Genomic DNA, 15938 nt, shown 5'->3' on the forward strand with positions numbered 1-15938 from the left:
ATCTGGAAATATAAAATATGCAACTGAAAAAAAATGGCAGTGAAACCTGAAAATAAATAGTTTATTCAAAAAAATTACCAAAGCGAAGCAAAACTATTTTCAACTTGAAAACTTTTCATACAAGTATTTTTCATTTGAATATTTTTTTTTTTTTAAGTTTCAAGATCAACACGTTTAATTTCAGTTGTAAATTTTCTTTTTTTAAGTAAGCTTTTGACCCCAATCTACCTTCATAACAGTCGACCTTTGAAATGCTTTTGCTGCAACAATGCTGCCACCTAGTGGCCAATGCTGTGCATTAGTAAGCCGCGACAGGGCCGCCGCTCCACCTCCTTAAACGCAGAACACGCGCAAGGGGGCGCATTTCGCTCATTCTCGCAGTGGATACACAACTGATGCGCAGATGCGCTACCGTAATTATTGCTGAAATGACAGCACTGACATCTTTCACATCAGACGGCACTTAAGGAGCAAAGAGTGACTCTTACTGAATCTTTACATGCAAAAAGGGCTGAACATATAAAATACAAAACATATTTATATATATATATTTATAACACATATTTCCATACATTTCCATCATTAGCTTTTTTCCCCCAGGCAATTTTTCTGAACAAAGAGTAATATGTGGAACATCTAGATCAGGAGAAGGCAAATCCGGTCCTAGTGAGCCTCTGTCTTATTTTTGAAGTTTCCCTCCTTCACAAACCTGATTTAAATCACCAGGGTTGTTATCACGCTTGTACAGCGCTTGCTGATGAGTAAATTATTTGAATCAGGTATGCTACAGTCAGGAGAACTGATAAACAGGCAGGACAGCGGCTCCCTAGGACCAAACTCTCCTACCCCTGATCTAGACCAAGCAATGATCAACCCGTTTTCTGGAATAGCTCAAAGCAAGTGAAGATAATTTTTGTGATGGATGGATGGAAAAATAAAATTTATTTACAAAAAATAAGAATCCATATATGTAAAACCTAGTGCTATGAGTAACAGTCAAACCCCAACGTGACCCTCCAGCGCAGACTGCTTCTGATGGAGACCGACCAGGAAAAAAAAACTCCAGGAATTTTCCCCTCAGTTTTCCTTTGCTTCAAGTTTCAGGAAGCGAGAAAGGAGGGAAAATGCAATCCAGACCACAAAGACTTTGGGAGGCTGTGGGGGGACGGGGCTGGGTCTAGGATCAAATGACCAGACAGAGGCGGAGCTGCAACGTTCAACTTCACTTCTGCTCCCATTTTCACACAAAAGTCTAGAAGTGGATCAGCTCGGACACTGATGTCTATCAGGACGTGTGTGTGCGTATGTGCGTCGTTTGCAGAATGAAAGACTAAGTCGATAGCGTCGCTAAGTCGGCAGGAAGCTGCTGAGTCTGCACTTTGGTGGTGTGGCAACCATGAGGAGGCGGTGGACGCCAGGAGAAGATGCAAGCGAGCGGGGGTAGAACGAGGGAGGGAGAAGCGGCGGGACGCTCCCGACCCAGCGTTGAGCCTTGAACTCATGAACCGGACTCGCAGCGCCCTGCCCGGCCTCCCTCCTCCTCCCTCTCCACCTCCTCCCTCTCCTCCTCCGCCGCCTTCATTGTCTTTCTCCAGCCACTTCAGCACCATGAGGTTTTCCTACCATCTCGAAAACAGCGCCACCAGCAGGACAGGTAAGTCCCTGCAACAAGAGTACCAGGGCGAACAAGAGCCACGTTTTATTTTCAAAATGGACAAAAGTGTCACGTCATTTGTAGATGAGGCAAAAAAAAGTAGTTTGTTTATGTACATTGTTTACTTTAATGCTGAAATCATAACAGTTCAGTGTATGTTGTAATCTCATCCTGACAAAAGTGTCACGTTGTTGGGGTACTAATTTCACAGTGGCGTCATCATCTACCAACATCCCCCTCCCCATTCCCCAAAAGACTTAACCCTACTTCCCGATTCCCAACATGCAGCGGCCCACGCATGAAAACTAAAAATAGGCTCAGCTGCTGGACACACACACACGCACAGACACACAAACTCCAAAGTGGCAGTGAGTGAGTGACCCAGTGACCTAAAGAGAGACGGAGAGATACACAGAACTCTCTCTCTCTCTCTCTGTCTCTCGCTCGTTCTCTCTCTCCCTCTCTCATTAGTGTGTGTGTGTGTGTGTGTGTGTGTGGGGGGGGGGGGGGTTAAGGTCAAAAGTCAAGCTAGCAGATGATGGTAGCAGGGTGTGTTTGTTTTTGAGTGTGCTTGTTTTTCAGCTTTGGTTTGGACACGGGGTGCCTGGGAGGGGTGTTTTTGATTTAATGGCTGTCCTCTCTTTATCACTTCCTGTTGCATGTTTGCTACTGTGCGTATGTGTGTGTTCATGCGTGTGTTAGGTGTAGGAATGGTATTGAAGGCTTTGACCGTGAACATCTGATCACTGAGGCTTCACCACTATGTCGTTGGTGCACTTACATAATTATCTAGTCATAGCTTTACAACATGTGATGGAGAGGCAGCAGATCAACAGTCTGGAGAGCCTTCTTAATAGACAGATTCACCAGGTTGTATTGTACTATTGTCTCTGCTTTGATTTCTACTGAAAGTTTTGTAACAACTTGAACAACCGCTGTAACCGGGTTAAAGCACGTATCCCACTGAGGAACAAACATTTTCGAATGAAGGTAGCAAAACGTGCCTTCACGCCAGGGTTCTTTCACGGTGGCAAATGTCCACCAAACAGTTGCCTAATGTTCTGGAACAGTTTTAGTGTTTTTTTCATGTGCAAAATTCCCTTGCGATAAAAACAAAGTACAGGCGAATGTGAGACAATCGTTAGAAGGAGAAGATTTGCGACTTTGAACAAACCCTGATGAGAACACAGTTAGTCAAAGTGATAAACGGAGAGTTACCTTCCAAATTTTCGCCAGATTCACAACTTTGTATTGGATTATTAGAACTGCCTTGTACTGGTAGTCTTGATCACCATTACCTTCTGTAGAACATCGAGACCCTTAAATCCTCTAAAACTTAGGTGTCAAACACAAGGCCAGATACGGACCGACACATCGTTCCACGTGGCCCGCAAAGACAAATTGTTTATCAATTTCATGTTTTTTCTCCAATTTTTATTACCATTTTAAAATATTTGGACACTTTTTACTCATCTCTGATTCCCGTTATTCATCAGTTTGTTGTGTAGCTTATACTGTATATAGAAGACGCTGACCGTCATAATGGCCCTTTGAAGAAAACAATGACTACGATGTGGCCCGTGATGAAAATGAGTTGGACACCCCTGCAGTCGAAAACATTCACATTGATACATTTTGAAAGGCCCAAGTGTCAAACTCCGGTCCTTGAGGAACACTAGGCTGCATTTTCTAGATGTTTCCCTCCTTCACCCAATTCAGATGATCAGCTCATCAGAAGCTTTGCGGGAGCCTGATAACAATCACACTTATTTGAATGACGTGTGTTGGAGGAGGGAAACATCTAACACATGCAGAAGAGTGGCCCTCAAGGACAAGAGTTTGACGCCTGTGTTGCAAGGGATAACCAGAATCTCCTTGATTACCCCAAGAACCTTCTAGACCACAAGAACCATCACAATTCCCACAGTATTATGTGTATCAAAATGTAAAGAATGCAACAGACACGAATATAAAATGTAAAACGATGTCACATCCCATCTTGCAAACACATTTCCCACATTCTATGTCTCTCCATGACAGCACTCCGACGGGTTGTCAAGGTGACAGCGGGTCCAGATCACAAGTTATTGATATTTTGTCATCTTTGGCACAAATTGCGACCGTGTATCACCGTCGATGGTAGTTGCTTCTCGCAGAGGTGTCCCTAATCTTTGGACCATGTTTTGCCGGACCAGTCACCTGATACAAATGTCACACATGCGAATTTTTCGAACTCGTTGTCATGGAGACCAAAAGTAAAGGAAGAAGAGGAGGACAAGACACAACTACCTCCTCCTCCGCAGCCCTCTGAAGGGTTTTCTTTGCTGCACCGCCCGCCACCGGCCAGTCCATTGGATCGAATAAAGCGCCTCTAATCGCTAGCTCTGTCCAGATAGAATTAGTAGCACTCTCTCTCTCTCTCTCTCTCTCTCTCTCTCTCTCTCTCTCTCTCTCTCTCTCTCTCTCTCTCTCTCTCTCTCTCTCTCTCTCTCTCGCTCTCTCGCTCTCTCGCTCTCTCGCTCTCTCGCTCTCTCGCTCTCTCTCTCTCTCGCTCTCTGCGGGTTGCGCGCGCGCGGAGCCGAACGAGGAGCCGGTTTCTCCGTCTTCTCCTTTTGCCCTTTTTTTCTTCTTTTTTCTTTCTCTTTTTTCTTATTCTTCTCCGTGCATGTGGACCGGGTGAGCCGCGGTCTGCCATCGTCAACATTGTCGTTCATGAGCGGCCTGGTGCTGTGTTGTGCGATGTACATGGACAGAAGCAGCCTAAGCAGAGGTGAGCGTGCGCGCACGCACACACACGCTGCGCCGCACTGGCGTGCGCGTGCATGTCGACAATCACATATGAGGTACGCACAGAGGAGGGGGCGGGGGGGGGGGTGTCGGTAATCCGCACGCGCTGACCGACATCTCGCCGCAGTGAATGTAGGCTAGTGTGGCGCGCGTGCACGTCACTGCGTCTGATGCCAGCAGATGTGCTGCTTGTCGTCCCGTGCACGGGAATGTTGCGGATCGAGGATCGATTCCGCCGCCATATCAGAGTCGATGTTACGTACGTGTTGGCGTGCGTGCGTGTTTGAATTTGTCCGTCGATGCTGATGATGTTGAGACCATCTATGTGCAGACACACCCCCTCTATCTATCTATCGCAGGCACGCACCCGAGCGCACGTCCATGATTGCGCATCGCCATGTAGTACATATATGCCCGTTCGGGCCCACGTTCTGTCACATCAGACCCAACAACGACCTCTGAAACAGGCGCCACAATGTCACAGAGAACAAAACCTGAACACCCACATGATGTGTTCCTTCAACATCACCTTGAGAAAATACTTGTAAAACAGTCAATTGAACCTCGACCTTCTGCAGAACACAACCCGCTTGATCACCAACAGAACCTGGTGTGTCTTTAGAATATTCCACGTTCACAACCCACGGTCACTACCCTAACCTATTTAATTATCACCAGAACCTAACATCTAGATCTTATAGAACCTCTGGAAAGTTCTTATGGCACACATTAACAACCTTGAAATGGAATACCACAATAGACTTGACCAACACTAGAAACTGGTGGCCTTCAGACATTCATAACCATGCCATGATCTACCAGCATTTCCATGAAGAAGCTAGATCAGTAAGACGTGAATAGCCATAATCTTAACCTTGTAATGGCCTACTAGACCTCCTTCTGTCCTCGTCCCTCCGTCCTTATTTGTAATATAATTGTCCCTCCGTAAAAAGGGCTTAATCCAACAGATACATTTTTATTTTTATTTTTATATGCAATCTTAAAACGCGCCAAAGTGTAAAGTTTAAAATGGCTTACTTCAACCAGGATCCTGCTCTGGATTGTAGCCAAGTGTTAGAATAAAATTGGAGGTTTCATAATACACATTAATAATAAACATTTAAACCTCACTACCTGGTTTATTTATTATTCAGTTTTAATCCGTTTTTTTAAGACATTGCAATGACATAAAAAGACTGCCAGATGGTAATAATATTATAAGGTTTGGTTGACAGGGTACCTGAAACAAGTCAGTGTTATCTCTCATGAATAGGAGTTTTTGAAAAATTACGTTACTTCACTTAAGTCTTCTTTTACTACCTCGTGCAGGGAGAAACGTCTTTTTAACATTTACATTTTGTCTGAACGTAAGAATTACGCAAGCAAGAGAAATGGAAACCCTTAAAGGCTAAAAAAAAAAAAAAAAAATGTATTTCCTAAAAAACTAAGTGATGAATTTTAAGATACAAGAGTTCCCAGCGACATTCACCTTTGCAATCCTTTTCACTGGGATGACAAATTATAAATGATTGGCATTTGCAGAATATGTTACAGAGCAGCAAAGTTTAATCAGACTAATAATAATTTTTAAAAATGACGTTTTTACTCGCAGTCATTACATTTTAAGGGCAAAATGACACCATTTAAGAGCAGTCCAAATGGTCACAAACATCCAGGAAAAGTGTGCTGACATTTATTACATGGGCAATATTGTCTGTTTTGTTTAATTAGCTTTTTGTTTAATTACAGCTTACAATGAACAGAGACACAATTAAAGGCCAAGGTTGTTTTCGACAGACTCCCTTTGGCCTACATTAAAAAGTTAACACATGCTAATTTATTCCTTTCTTCAATTTATTCATTACTCCTTCAACTTATTCATCACTGCAACTTAAAACCATACGGAGTGCTAAAAAGACGAACCTTTATGTTGAAAACTCAAAGCGTCCTCAAAATATTTCCACTCAATCAAGGTTGTTGATCATCACTGGAACCTGCTGAGGAACATCTAGACCTGTAGCTGACTCAGCTAACATATTTAACGAATTTACGTTGACATGTATTCGCAGCAACAAGCCAAGACTTTTTGCCCTGATTGTCCCTGCCAGGTCCCCCGTCCTCCTTGAGTCCTAGCTTGCTGGCAAAGAGTCTCTCTCTGGAGCCTCCGTGTGGCACACAGCAGCCCACCTCCTCCTCCTCAAGTCCCGTCGGACTCCAGGAGGAGGAGGTAAACGATACGGGACCACCGCAGCTAAATAAGAGCCGGCCTCCTCTGCTAGGACCAAAGCCTCAAGGTGAGGGCCACAACAATAAGGACAAATGCGTGAGATCACTGATTAACGACTCCTTGCTTCTGCAGTCCCCCCCAAGCCGCCCCATTTGCAGCAACAAGTGGGAGCATTGAGGACCCGACCTCGGGCTCCAGACAAACCGCTGCCGCCTCCGCCACCCTGCAAGCCGCCCCGTCCCGAGGACCATGCTTCACCCACCTGCGTCCTGTCACTTATCGAGAAGTTTGAGCGGTGAGTGACCCATCATGATATGTCCGTCTTGGTTCCCGTCATGAATCCTCATGCAGGGCTGGGTATTGATTTCTAAAATTAGAATTGTAGTTTTAGATCAAACCTGGTCTCATTTTTTAAGGATATGTCTCGGTTTTGAGTTTAATAATTTATTGTCATGTTTATTGATGCAAAATGTTTTTAATATGTAATCACTTTTTATAGCTGCATTGCGTTAAGTGATACGGTCAGTTTATAGTTAACATTGTCATGTTATTTGTACGTTATCTTGTTTAGTGATACTTTATTTTGTTAATCCATGTGTTGCAGCGAGCAGATCATAATGGTTCCTGACATCACCGGAGGGTCCCTCTGTCCCCGCCTTCTCGACAACCCCTTATCTCGACCTTCATCTCCATCGTCATCGTCAGCTACTGCCATCCCCAAGGAGGAGGAGGAGGGGGGTCTTCCTGAACTCAAATGTCACGATGACGTTGCACGGGAAAGGGAGGAGCCGGAGGGGCCAGAGGAGCCGGCGTCTGCGGAGATGAACGAGCGCCGACCGTCTGACCAATCCGGTCTGCCGCCCGAGCGTTTGTCCCTTCCGTCCTCGCAGACGGAGGGGAAGCTGGCCAATCGTGACAGCGGCATCGACAGCATCAGCTCACCGTCACACAGCGAGGAACTCTGCTTTGTGGGTGTGGACGACGCTGGCGGCATTGGTGGGGTTTACTCCTGTGGCCTCCCCCGACCCTCCAGCTCGTCCTCATACGCCGGCGAGGAGGGCGAGGCGAGGGGTGTAGCCAGGAGGAGGGACTTCTCAGAGGATGCAGACAGCGACCTCGAGGAGGAGGAGGAGGAGTTGTCTGAGCTTACCTTAGTGCTTTCAGCCCCCAGACAAGACTTGGCTGAGGTAAGACAGGAAGCTGGCTGTCATCTGTCATGTGATCATTCTGATTTGGAATGAGGGTCACAGATGAAGCAAACCATCTTCCTGTTCTTGTTGTATCGATCCATCGCTTATGGAAGCTATTTAATTGTAGAACTGTTTGTCAAGTAAAGGGTGACCTTTCTTATCTTTTGACCAATGCCCGTCTCAGACATCATCACATGTCTTACAGCTGTCCGTCCAGCAAAGGGTGTTCAATATTGCCAATGAGCTCCTTCACACAGAGATCTCCTACGTGTCCAAACTCCACTTACTGGATCAGGTGGGTCACCATATAATCCTCACTCACAGTCCGGGCACGGGTCAACTGACGCACTGCTGCTCCCCACAGGTCTTCTGTGCCCGACTTCTGGAAGAAGCACGGTCCCGTTCTTCTTTCCCATGTGACGTCATTCACGGAATCTTCTCCAACATCTGCTCCATCCACTGCTTCCACCAACAGTTCCTCTTGCCGGCCCTGCAGAAGCGCATGGAGGAGTGGTGAGCTGGTCCCAAACTACTTGACTCGACAAGAGTTGCGGCAACCCGCCAGCGTGCCGAGTACAAAGGCCACCTTCATGAAACAAGTATCATAGATTAAATGTCTGAAAAACTCCTCAGGGACTCAAACCCACGCATCGGAGACATCTTGCAGAAGCTTGCACCCTTCCTGAAGATGTACGGCGAGTATGTGAAGAACTTTGATCACGCCATGGAGCTCGTCAATACGTGGATGGAGAGGTCGGCTCTGTTCAAGAGCATCATACATGACATCCAGGTGACTTCGCCACAACAGTTGTACATACAGGACATAGTGCGTCGCTGAACATGATGGCCTGTCACTATACGACATCAACGTGGCAGACAATGTAAATGTGTGTGTTTGCGTTTTGTGTGTGTCAGAGAGACGAGCGCTGTGCTAACCTGACGCTCCAACATCACATGTTGGAGCCAGTCCAAAGGATTCCTCGATATGAACTCCTGCTCAAAGATTATCTGCACCGTCTACCGGAGGACGCGCCGGACTACAAGGATGCTCAGAGTATGCACACGCACACACGTTTAGAGGTCCCTTGGCCGTTCCTCGCACCAGCACACACACACACACACACACAAGTCTCTTGACAGTTTAGTAACCTGCTTCCAGACAGATTGATTTTTCATATTGTCCTCTAACCAGTTACTAAGTCAATGAAATTTGTTAAAATGCTGACACAAATGCCGCTAGTATGCTAATATATCGCAAGATAATCACCCGAGTCCACAAAGGCAGATAGACAATGGTTGATAATTTGTCATCTTGCTAATTACAATGCTAACATGCTTGCACCTACTATGCGCCTACAAAGCAAAAGAGCAACCTGAGTGCAGAAAGCCCAGTGGAAAAGTGATAAGATACATTTTTCTCTTTAATCGTTTATTATGAACTGCTAATGCTGCCTTACTCGCTGTAGTGAAAAGTGAAGCCACCGGCGGCCATCTTGCATTGCCATCTTGTCATAACCATGACCATGGCCTTCTACCATGAGAACCAACCGGTAGTCTAGTTATATTTCATGGTAATTGATTAAATGCTGACATGTTACACTTAGCAAGAGTATAGGCAGCCCCAAGGCAAAATGTTAAACTTGATGATGGGTGAATATGTTTGTTGACGACATTCTTTTTGTCTGCAGAGTCTCTTGAGCTCATTGCTACAGCAGCTGAACATTCCAACGCTGCCATCAAGAAAATGGTGAGAGCATTAAGAACAGCTTCCCAGAAAGGATTACGGCGCAACCTTCGCGACTGCTCAAATTGATGCTTTTAAAACTTTCAGGAGCGAATGAGAAAGCTGCTGAAAGTGTACGAACTTCTGGGCGGCGAAGAGGACATTGTGAACCCGACCAATGAGCTCATCAAGGAGGGACACATTCTCAAACTGTCCAACAAGAATGGCACGTCGCAGGATCGATACCTCATCCTGGTATGGGCTCCTCTGTCTTCCCTATCTCCATCATCAACGCAAGCGGGACGTCTAACCTAATAATTCTCAACTGGGGTTTAGCATATAGACAAAGTCACAATCACACGTACGTACCAGCCCATTTTCCTTGCACTTTTATGTGCGTATATTGATGAATCAAAATTCATCCTAAATGACAGCGTGTGCTTGCACCGCACTACTTTGCATAAGCCGTGCCCATATTTCCCCAAAGAGGGTGTCCATTTGACGCATCTCGGCCAATGCGGGGAGGTTTAAAGTTGCAAGAGATTAAAAACATACAGTTTAGAGATACGTTTCCAGAACATTCATAACTTTTTCAACCCTTTATCTTATTTTCAAAAGGTTTGTATCATCGGAACGCTTTCACAAACACAGAACTGACAACATATAACAATGTCGATCATTTTTTAAAACTTTTTTTGAAAACTAGAGAATGGTAGTAAGGTGGGTAGTGGGTAGTAAGGAAGTTTAAAAAGGGTTTAGATTATGAAGTGATCATTGGAAAAATGTGTACCCTGGACTTGAAAATGTTGAAAACCCCTGGTCTAACCATCGTTGTGCTCCTCCAGTTCAACGACAGGCTGCTCTACTGCGTTCCCAAGCTGCGTCTTATTGGTCAGAAATACGGTGTCCGAGCTCGCATAGATGTGGACGGCATGGAGGTGAGTCTTGTTGGGGTTGTGGTGCGGAGGTGTGAAGGTCAAGATTCGGCGCATTAGAGTCTTAGCAAGTTAACATATCATCAATTCTCTCAATGGAAATCGCAACCTGATAAGTCATAGTGGTTTTTGTACTTGGGTTGCTGTTTTGTTATATTGTTAGCATACCAACTGCTAGCATGTTTGCATTCTAGCAATTCTCCTTGGCATTGTTTTTTACCGCACTGTACAGCTGAAGGAGATGAGCAGCGCTGCAGTTCCTCGGACCTTCTTGGTGTCTGGCAAGCAGCGTTCTCTTGAGCTGCAGGCCAGGTATTGCTAATGCCACACAACTGTGTAAAAGTTGAGGTTGCCTTTACCCACCCTTTTTTTTAAATGTGTCTCTGCAGGACAGAAGATGAGAAGAAAGACTGGATCCAGGTACAGACAAAAGGCTTGAACTCAAACAGCATCACTGAGTCTATCAACCAATCAGGATATGCATTTGTGTGTGTTTCTGTGTGCGCGTTTGTGTGTGTATCTTGCAGGCCATCCAGGCCACCATCCAGAGACACGAACACACCATGGAGACATTTCGCCACCTGACTTGTTCGCTACGAGATGAAGAGTCAACACCTCCTCACTCCCCGGTAAACACACACCATTGTGCAAAATGTAAATTGCGCAATAGCAAAGTGGTAATGAAAACCCAGCTACTGCGATGAACACTGAAGGCTGGGCAATTTGGCCTCAAAAATAAAATCTCAAGTTTTCTATAAATTATCCTCTTTTGCTTCTAAAAAAAAAAAGGCAAATGACAATTACATTATTCAAAACCAGTGTTTATAGATTTATTGAAATGAATCGCCATTGATGACTACTTTTGCTTATGTTCATCAGAGCTGCGCCGAACTTGGCAAGCGTGCGCCGACGCCCATCCGTGAGAAGGAAGTGACATTGTGCATGAAATGCCAGGAGGCATTCAACGCTCTTACTAGGCGGCGCCACCACTGCAAAGCCTGCGGTCATGTGAGTCCAATCAAAGCTGGCTTTCTCAGGCGCCACGGCAACAATCCGTAGCCTTCTAAGACTCTCCTGTCTCACCATCAGGTGGTTTGCGGGAAATGCTCAGAGTTCCGTGCCCGCCTCTCGTATGACAACAACCGCACTAATCGTGTGTGTGTGGACTGCTATGCTATGTTAGTGGGGATGTCCCCCCCGCCGTCTGTCGTGGCCGGCAGCAGCCAGAGGAGGCGCTCCATCCTGGAGGTAAGAGTGACATACACCACGGTCAGTGCCACAGACGCGGTGACCCTTTAGCTGGAACTCAACACGACTTGTTTCATTGTTGCCACAGTAACTTTGGACTTGCTTAAAACTTGAAGGTTAAAGAGGAAGTCAACCCAAACTTTTTTTTTACAATAATATGTTGTATGTACCCCATGAGTCTAGGTATGGCATTCTGATTAATATTGCCTTTGTGGAATATTTGTTGAGGAGCAAAATTGACCCATTTTATCCAACTTGGTGGGCGACCATTTTGCCACTTGCTGTCGACTGAAAATGGCATCACAGTTGCCAGGTCTCAGGTCACAACCAATCACGGCTCAGCTTCAGAAAACTGGTGAGCCGTGATTGGTCGATACCTGAGTACTTAGGCACTGTGATGTCATTTTCAGTCAACAGCAAGTGGCAAAATGGCCGGCTTTCCCTTGTTTAATTCATATTCTACAAGCAAAACATTATTCACAACACTTCATTTCGACAACTTGGGCTACACAGAACATATTGTACATTACAAAGAGAAATTTTGGTTTGGCTTCCGCTTTAAGACTTACTCCAACCTCTGGTTGTCCCCGTAGAAACAAGCCTCCCTGGCGGCCGAGAACAGCGTCATGTGCAGCTTCCTTCATCACATGGAGAAAGGAGGCGGGCGAGGCTGGCAGAAAGCCTGGTTTGTCATCCCTGAAAACGAACCCCTGGTCCTCTATATCTACGGAGCACCTCAGGTGGGCCCTGAACACGAACACATTACTCAGTGACCTGTCCACGGTTTCTCTGTAGGGTACCCTTAACGATGCAACAGTTTAGACAGAACAAGCATTCACAACGACAATGAATTTAACATGGATGTTTTTTGAATATCCACGTAAAAAAAAATGCAAACACAGGGAGAACGTAAACTTCACAGAGGAAAGCCCGAGCCATGAGTCTATGAGGCTCAGTCACCATGCCTAAGAATTTGCCTAATTTGAAATACATCGTAGTTGGTCCTCATTGAGTGCACACAAAATGACCCATGATGCCGTGTGTTTTCAGGATGTAAAGGCGCAGCGCAGCGTTCCTCTGATTGGCTTTGACGTTTCGCTCCCGGAGTCATGCGACCGCCTGGAGCGTCGGCACACCTTTAAGATTTCCCAGAGTCACCTGACGCTCTACTTCAGCGCAGACGGCGAGGAGCTCCAGCGTCGATGGATGGATGTGTTGTCCAGGGCCGGCAAAGGGGAGGAGCCTCAGCCTCACCACCCAATCGTAGAGAGCGTGGAGGAAGAGGGGGAGGAGCCGGAGGGCACAGAGGGCGACAACACGTGATTTGTTTGGATGAGAGGTGACGCAGGGGAGTGGGGCCAACCGTTGGAGTTTATTTCATCTGGACACAAAATGGGACATTACCCATGAGCCTCTGCACAGCTGCAGTGTCACATGCTGTCCGAAAGCACAATCCTCTTTCTCCTGATGCTACCATCTTGTCTTGATGATTTTATCCACTTCCTATAATTCTCTGAAAATGTGATGCTGTCACACCGCGAGTGGAAGAACCCCAGCGCAGTAGCAACGTGTCAGGGATGCCCTGATGGGACACACTTGGACGCAATTGCTAATTATGACTTCAAAATGATCATATCCCATTTTAATTTCAGCTTTTAATTATGTTATTTCATTATGTTTGGGTTTTAATTAAAGATTTATTGGAAAAAAATACAAGACAAAACAAGGTGGAGGAGATGCAAAGGAGAAACCATGAATTAGACTGAGCCCGTTTGACATATGCCAGTCACGCCTTCTTCTTCATCTTCTTCCCGTCATTCGGATGACTCGCTGTTGAATGTTGTACGTGTGTGTGTTTTGTTTGCTTGATGCCAAATGTTGAACCTTTGTAAATATAATTTATTCACCTGCAGTCACATGACTGTCAGCAGAAGGGAAGAAGCCGTTGGCAGCGAGTCTAGGGTAGCAACTGCTTAACTTCCTGAGAGGGAGCAGGCTCTTTTTGCTAAGATAGACCAATTTTATTCTGGAACTTTAATGACATTTGCTCATTAAGATCACTGCATTTTGTGGATGAGACAGTTTCTTTGTATATTTTCTATTTGGTTTTCACCATGGATTTTTACCATGTTTTTTTGGGCTAAGTCAAGCATAGCAATTGACTTAGCTTATTTTTTTGTCAGAGTAGGCTTGCTCTTTGTGGTAAACTAGGCTAATCTTAGATGCCATTTTTGTTCATAAAGATCACAATGTTTGTGTGAAAATCAATTATTTGGGAGGAGGGGGACTTCACGCCATGTATTTAGCACAAAGTCTAGCGCAGCAACTGACTAGCTTCCCGGAAGGAAGCAGGCCCTTTGTTCTAAGATAGGCTAATCATATTCTGGAGCTTTGATGGTGTGAGAACATCTTTGTATGAAAGTATTTTTGTTTGTTGTTTTCACCACTTAACTTTCAGGGCACATTTTTAGCATGTTGTTTTCAGTTCCGAGCCTAGCATAGCAATTAACTCGCTTTCTTGGAGGGTGAGCTTGCGCTTTTGTGCTAAACTAGGCTAATCTTGTTCTGGAACTATATTCGCATTTTGTTTATTCCATATATTGTGTTTTTTTTCTGTTTGTTTCAAACTTGTATTTAACTTCATGTTTTTAGTGCCTAGCATAGGATCAGTCTACTTGGGAGGAAGCGGCTTTTCAGGCTATGATTAGCTATACTTATTTCGCAACTTTGATGATGTTTGTTCGTTAGCTCACCATGTTTGTCTTTTTTTTTTTTGGTGTGTTTCCACTTCAGCTCTTACTGCGCATTTTTAGCGTGTTGGTTTTAGCATGTGCTGCTCCTCTTCCCTCTGTGATGTTGAAAGGAAATGGCCTTATGATTGACTTCATTTTTATGTACTCTGAAGCTTCTGACTTTGTGTCTTTGTGCTTTAAAGTAGTCGACATGGTGCTGAATGCTAGATGACGTCTCTAGTGCTGGACGATGACAAATACTTCTCTTTTGTGAGCTAGCAGGCAAGCTAGGCTGGGATCCTTCCAGTCACTTGACTCCTTTTGACAGGAGAGAGTGGTGCAGATGTTTACATGTGGTCACAAGGTGGCGCTGTGAGTTCTGAGTGAACTTGTGCCAAATGCAGTGTTCTATTGTAATAATGTTATTATCGTTGTTGGGCTTTTTGCCTCTCGTGAGTGTGTTTCTCTTTTTACAATTCACTCATACATTATTGTGGACTGTAAATGGCTGCTGTTACCCTGGAGACAACACATCTTCAAATCTAAGACACATTAATGGACTTCCTGTTACAGTTTATCTTTAAAAATAGAGAGAAAAAGAAAAAATCTCGTCATAGTATCCTCTGAATTATCGGGAGCCTTGTGTTGCTATGGCAACTGCCAGGCTCCAGAGCTTAACCTTAGGTGTCGCCTTCGTAACCGCTAACATCTCCACGTTATGATGTCTTGTTGCTATGGTGAGTACTAAATTCCAGTGCTGCTAGGTTGCTGTGGCAACAGCAGCAGCAACAGATTATTGACGATTGATGAGCGATAATTGGTTAGTGGCCGGCCACTGCCTTTCTTGAACCTTTTGTGACACCTTGCCTTGTGAATGACATCACGTGTTGAAGATATTAAAATAAAGCATTAATAAAGGTTGGGCGATTACTGTCATTTCTCCCCCCAAAAACATACAATCCGGTTTAAGCCAAGTGATGGGCTCCGAGGCCACGTTACTTTTTTTTTTTTAAATGATACAAAAGATAAATATGTATTTTGAATTTTAGGTTTACTCTCATCTTAAAATAATGACATTTTAATGAAACAGCAAACTAATTAATACATAATTAAATTGAACTATTAATTCATCTGATCCTAATTAATTTCCAGGTATTTCAGATTTTTAAATAAACTATGTACTATACGTTTTTTTTTTTACTTTTTCATTTCAAGGGAAAAGTGGACTATTGATCATTCACCCACTTGATTTTACTTCATAATATTCACAGAGGAACATTGTTGATCAAAGTTAGTGATTGTTCTCTGCTAATTGTAGTTAGTTAGTTAGTTTATTGTTTAGCACATATTATTATATCAATAACTGTACACGGAGGGAGACGAAGCCTAGGGCTTGTAAAGAGCTCCACTCCTTCTTGTGCCCCAATTGTATTTACAAATGT

At 44.6% G+C, this 15938-nt stretch overlaps 1 protein-coding gene across 2 annotated transcripts; it reads left to right on the forward strand.

Annotated features, from left to right (window-relative positions):
• The first annotated feature begins 1180 nt into the window (after positions 1–1180).
• fgd1 (FYVE, RhoGEF and PH domain containing 1) lies at positions 1181–15417 on the forward strand. 2 transcript variants are annotated; one of them, XM_061272185.1, is made up of 18 exons: positions 1181–1654; positions 6550–6735; positions 6801–6963; positions 7273–7855; positions 8064–8153; positions 8223–8371; positions 8492–8648; positions 8774–8912; positions 9547–9605; positions 9690–9836; positions 10427–10519; positions 10749–10828; positions 10906–10936; positions 11044–11145; positions 11396–11524; positions 11606–11764; positions 12358–12504; positions 12815–15417. In XM_061272185.1, the coding sequence occupies exons 1-18, from the start codon at positions 1501–1503 to the stop codon at positions 13085–13087; spliced, it is 2841 nt and encodes a 946-aa protein (XP_061128169.1). In that variant the 5' UTR covers positions 1181–1500; the 3' UTR covers positions 13088–15417. The 2 variants fall into 2 exon arrangements, with proteins under 2 accessions (XP_061128169.1, XP_061128170.1); XM_061272186.1 differs by lacking the exon at positions 1181–1654 and adding an exon at positions 1682–4424.
• The last annotated feature ends 521 nt before the right edge of the window (positions 15418–15938 follow it).

Source organism: Syngnathus typhle, linkage group LG2 (genome assembly GCF_033458585.1).
Source record: "Syngnathus typhle isolate RoL2023-S1 ecotype Sweden linkage group LG2, RoL_Styp_1.0, whole genome shotgun sequence".
NCBI lineage: Eukaryota > Metazoa > Chordata > Actinopteri > Syngnathiformes > Syngnathidae > Syngnathus > Syngnathus typhle.